At 41.4% G+C, this 5538-nt stretch overlaps 1 protein-coding gene across 1 annotated transcript; it reads right to left on the bottom strand.

Annotated features, from left to right (window-relative positions):
- Positions 1 to 13: 13 nt before the first annotated feature.
- Positions 14 to 3196, bottom strand: LOC131892679 (uncharacterized). Its single transcript, XM_059242504.1, has 5 exons — positions 2895 to 3196; positions 1740 to 1972; positions 1516 to 1696; positions 1191 to 1460; positions 14 to 399 (listed from the first exon to the last, which is right to left on the bottom strand). The coding sequence occupies exons 1-5, from the start codon at positions 3112 to 3114 to the stop codon at positions 14 to 16; spliced, it is 1290 nt and encodes a 429-aa protein (XP_059098487.1). The 5' UTR covers positions 3115 to 3196.
- Positions 3197 to 5538: the final 2342 nt, after the last annotated feature.

The following is a 5538-nucleotide window of genomic DNA, read 5'->3' on the forward strand; positions in this document are numbered from 1 at the left end:
AAATTTGATAACCCTAGCCTTGATTTTTTCCCGATCGCTTAAGTGTTTCCACGGTGACAATGTTGTGATCTTTTTCAAAGCAACTCCCTGGATCCGAACCCCACGGTTGATCACATTTCTTGCATCGTTCCACACATCCAGCACTCTTGACGTTCTGATCACAACAATCAAATTTGGATCGGCATCCACTCACCGGGCTCGTAACGTTGATTTTGCAACAACTGTACCTTTCTTCACACCCATCTTCGTCACCCTGGAAATCTGATACGAGTTTCTTGCAACAGGTTCTAACCTGTTGACAACCAGGTTGGCCACCCAGGGACCCACAGCAAGAATAACGCTCACCCCCACATTTGCACAAAAAGAAATCACAAGAGAACCAAGGCTTGTACAAACCACCTGAAAAGAAGTAGGCGCAATCGTCTTGAGGGGTCCTTTTTTCAACAAATGAAATAGGTCTTTTAAGCTCAGAATATGACAATTACACTGGCAAATACCCCATGCATTTGAACAACAAAATGATTTATTCATTGTTCAGCGTCAATAACTGCTAGGGTCCTGTTTGTACCAACAATATGTATGTTTGAAGTGTTGAAATTTATTCGTTCTTTTGTTGCAATGAAAAGGTTTCCAAATTTATGATTTTGAGAATAAGATAAAGCTATCAAAAAATTACAGATTCGGAGTAAAGAATTTAATTGTAGAGCCAATCATACATGTCCAAGAAAAAGACTCAGTCCTTTTCCAATCTTGTTGACTACATGATCAACTAGTATTTGCAAGAAAAGGCAATTCGTAGAGCGCATGAAAAACCAGAGACGTTAGAATATAAATCTAAGATTCACAGAGATATTTTAGATTGCAACAAAATTGAAAAATGCCTGCATTTGGACAAAGAGAATAAAAGTTGTCAAATAGATTTGCCTGTTCTAAAATTGAAAATGAAGAATGAATCTTCAACGAAGTATATTCCTGGTCAGATTTCATGTTTTGATTTCGGATGAGTCACATTTTAATCTTAGTCGAGAATTTGTCTGAAAATATATCTGAATGGGTTTCAACGAACCAAAATACTTTGTGTTGCTAGGAAACTGCAAAAAAGCTCAATGCTTGATTCAACAGAACAGCAACAAATAAGCCATGAAAAAGCACATATTTAGAAGCTCATAGACTTTCATTATCGTCCTTGCCTGGGTGTTCTCGAATGATGACACTGCTTGGGTGGAATCTCTCCACCTGACCAGGATGGAACTGAATAATGCTTCCAATATGCACTTGAGATTTCTCCATGTGACAAAATTCCGTCATCAATCGGGCATCACCTCGCTGACCACAATCCAAACACAATTGATTCTTGAACACCACTTGAATGGGGTCCCCCAATTTGTCAATGGTCTTCAAGACCATTTCCTTCACTTCATCATCTGTTTTTACCAAAAAGTCCTCTCTTTGGCTTTTATCTAAAACAAAATAAGCAATCAAATTGTTCACGAATCCTGCTCAAGTCGAACCAACCTTGAAGCCTGCTTCTTTGCATTGGGGTTAAAGACCCATCACCCAAAAATGTGTAACCAAGTACTGGGATCTGAACCTCCTGATTGAATTCCTTGACCGCAGACAAGGCGCCTTGGCTGTCGTCTTTCAAGTTTCTGGACTGCTTGCAAATCAGGATTACATTCTTCCATATGTTTCGGCTTTTGATTGAATTTTTCAAAGAGCCTTGGTCATTATACCTTGACTCTCAAAAGGTGTTTTTGTCCAATGAAGTTCAGTATCTCTTTGAAGGTGCGTTCATCATCCAAATCCGCGTCATCCCATCCAACTGTGTCCACCCAAACTGGATCTGGCTCCTGACCTGGGACCACTCGTCCCGATGAATAGGTGGCACACTGGACCGTCACTCGCGCGGATCCACTTCCACAAGGAACATCCTGTCCAGTGCATTTGGCTATGGTTGCGCTCTTCCCAGTACCTAAAGAGGGACAATGTGGGAATAAAATTCTGTCACGTCATTGTTCTGAACACCCCTGAGCCATTGAAAAAGAGGGCGGAAATAAAATTTCCGATGATGAATTTTCTATGTATAGCCGTCTTACAATGCACGTAATGCAGTTTTCGTTCTGCACTTCAGAGGGCACTTTGTGACGCAGCCTCTCCCAAATATAGGGCAGGTTCCTCTAGAATTATAATGTGCTTGTGTTGCTTTTAGCTAATTCTATCAAAATCTTATTTATGAACATTGACCCAGGTCACACACTATCATGAAGTGCCATAAAATCGGTTTCTTTTCCGAAGTTTTTTTTTGTTTGGGGTTCTAGGGTCGGAGGGGTGAACTTCGTCCGTATATAGCTCCGATAGGCAGTGTCATTTTCCGTAACGGATTGGTTCTTCATCTGTGGGTGTGGTTGGCGTCTAAAAACTTCCTTGAGAAATGTCGGGGAGAAGAATCGAACCGGACAGGGACCTCTCTAATGCTAGGAAACTGCGCTAACCATAACTCCATGTCTCATCCGTTGCATATTCCTTATGTTTATTTAGCAATCTACCGTGCCTCTTCCCGTTTTGTTGGGCTGTCTGCCGTTGTAAATTTCTGTTGGAAATGAGTATTGTTCCATTTTACCCCAACTTCGAAACCGCACACAAAATGGATCTGCCTGCCCACTTCTGGTAGACAATTGCCACAAACAGGGCAAACTCATTCAATAAGTTCAGCGTTATTTAGAGAGCTTTGAGAAAGCTTGACTTATGACTTTGTTGTTCGATTGAGATGAAATTTGGAATGAGCATATAAAGCATTCAAGGCCATTTCTCATATGAAGAAGTATACAATCGCTTTTCTAAATTCCCGTCCATAATGCAGTGGTTCCTGGATTAGCACATGATTATTTACTTACCTGTGGATCCGATGCAAATGATGCAAGTCTCGTCATTTCGCGAGTTCAGATTGTTCACGAAAGTGAAGTCGTCTCGTGAGAGCAAAGCTGCCATTTCAGCCGCAATGGAGCGGGCCTTTTCAGCATTGCGGGCATTTTCAGACGTTAATACGTTGCCCTTCCGCTTCACGACGATCTTGCTACGTTGAAACGAGAAAGCTGCCCCTGGCTTGGTCAGCATCTTTGAAGCACTGTTAGTTGGTCATGTTACGATTTATGAAACTCGTTTCAATTATATTTGAACCTGAAATGTCCAATTAGTTTTGAGCTGTTGCAAAGTCTGCGGTTGATAAATGTAGGGGAAGTAATTTCATCACCATCGTTTTGCCTTAATCTTTTGACTTATCGCTCTTGATATGCGTACGAAGGTACTTTTTTCACAACAAATTGGAGCGGTTAAACATCATCATTTCAGGACACATTGGAAGTAGCAACGTGGGAAACCTTCATAAAAATGTACCTCCGACTCAACCCAATGAGGTCAACGAGGAATTCATAGACAATGTAGAGTCTATGGCCAATATACTTCGAGATCAGTTTTCTAGTGTGTTTTTAACCCCCAAAGAGTTCAGAAGCAACAGCTCATTGCTCTGAAAATGAGTCTGTTGAGATTGACAAGGTCAGTCAAGTTGAGCGTTTACCTGATCTTGCAGTCAAAGAAAGAGATGCTTTAGAGGCCATCAGGGACTAGAGACTTTCGAGTTCTTTTGGCTTCGATGGTGTGACATCTCAGTTTCTGATGAGATGCTCACTGGTTCTCACTCCTGTTTCCTCGTACTTGATGCGTTGCATCTTGGATCAGGGCAAGTTCCCCTCTTCTCTAAAGTTAGCTCCTGTTGTTCCAATTTTCAAAGGGGGAGATAAGTCGCTCCCCAGTAACAATAGGCCATATTCTCTTTTGGATTATTGCTAAGGTGTTTGAGAAGATCATGAAGTCGAAACTTGCTCAATTTCTTGAAGTCAATGAAGTCCTTCCATCTAGCAAGCACGGTTTCCGCGCACATTTTATCACGGTTATCCAACTGATTGAGCATATAGAGCAGGTCATTGAGGGACTGGATAAGCACGAGTCAGTTGATGTTGTCTATCTTGATTATGCCAAGGCCCTTGTTAAAGTAGATCTTGATCTTTTGTTGAATCGACTTCATGAAATTGAGATCCAAAGCAAGGCTCTCAATTGGATAAGAAGTTTCATTTCTGGTAGGAAGCAATTGTTTAAGGTTGATGGATCCCTAGTGACATTCATGATGTCAAGTCAGGTTTTCCCGGGGTTCCATCCTTGGGCCTCTTCTTTTCATCATTGTCATTGATCCTATGCCGATGATACAAGATTGGTAGTGGTTAGGAATGGTCGGAATACCGAGTGTCTGGTAGAGGTCCTAGACTAAATCTACTCTTGGGTGGCTGCGAGTAACATGGCTCTGAATGGAATGAAATTCCGCTCAATGACCTTCGGGTCGACGTCATTAGACACTCCACTGTTAGATGATGAAGGTAAGAGCATTCAGCGGTTCTTATTAGGTGTGGTCCTCCAAAATAATGGAAAGTTCGATGAGCATATCCAGTTGAAGGTGGGTAAAGCTTTTCAAACATGTGGTTGGATATATCGGTATCGCACGTTTAATTCCAGAGATAGTATCACCATGCTAACACTAAAAGTCGATTGTCCAGCCGCATTTTGAATATACCTCGCCCATTTGAGCTCAGCAGTTTTGCCAAAGCTTGAGCAAGCCCAAAGATGTTTAACTAGGAACATCACATCACATGAGAGAGCTTTCATATATGTTCAGGGGAACAAGGAGAGAGAAGCAGGGAAGGAGAGAGGAAAAGGTTGGAATACATCTGCAGAGAAACTTGGAATGAGGTTGTGACAACAGGTGGCTGTTCCTCCTTGTGCCCCTGAGAAGGGCCTTTGTGCATTTGAAATTGAAGCATACCCTATGCCTCGATAATCTCATACACATGACTAGGTTTGGAACACCACTCTGGCTGAGCCAATTCACAACCATTTCCTGCTTTTTTGCATCTTTGTCGCTAAAGGACATTGTAAATTTTGGGGGCATTGGCTACTATGCTCTCTGACTACAGGAGGCGTTACTACCTAATCAAGAGTGTCGGTGCCTGTATTCTTTTTGCCTACTCAAGATTGTTTATTCCATCATTTGCTCCAACGCATTTTAATGTATTTCTACCATGAGTATTGTCATTGTTGTACGAGATGAAAGTGTCAACCCAATAAGCCGTTGCTCGCGCGTTGTCAATTTCATTAGCAACAAAGGTTCATATGAAAAAGATATTCCCCACCATTCACATCGTCCAACGATTTTTTGGGACTTTTTTTCGAATCCAATTAACGCGAGATGGAAAAGATATTCTGGATGACAGGTTGTATCTAATGCATATTCGTTTTACTCTTGGTCAGTGTAACAATTGGATCACAAGAATCAAGTACAATTTATATCTGTTTAAGTCTTCAAACTTTATTCAGCTTCTAAAATGTAAGTATTTCCTAGACCCGAAAAGAATGTAACGCTTAGTTCTGTGTTTTGTTGACTCTTTCCCATTTTTGAGAATTCCTTGGAGCGCGGAAGAAGGTTGTTACTCT

This window comes from Tigriopus californicus, chromosome 2 (genome assembly GCF_007210705.1).
Source record: "Tigriopus californicus strain San Diego chromosome 2, Tcal_SD_v2.1, whole genome shotgun sequence".
Lineage (NCBI taxonomy): Eukaryota > Metazoa > Arthropoda > Copepoda > Harpacticoida > Harpacticidae > Tigriopus > Tigriopus californicus.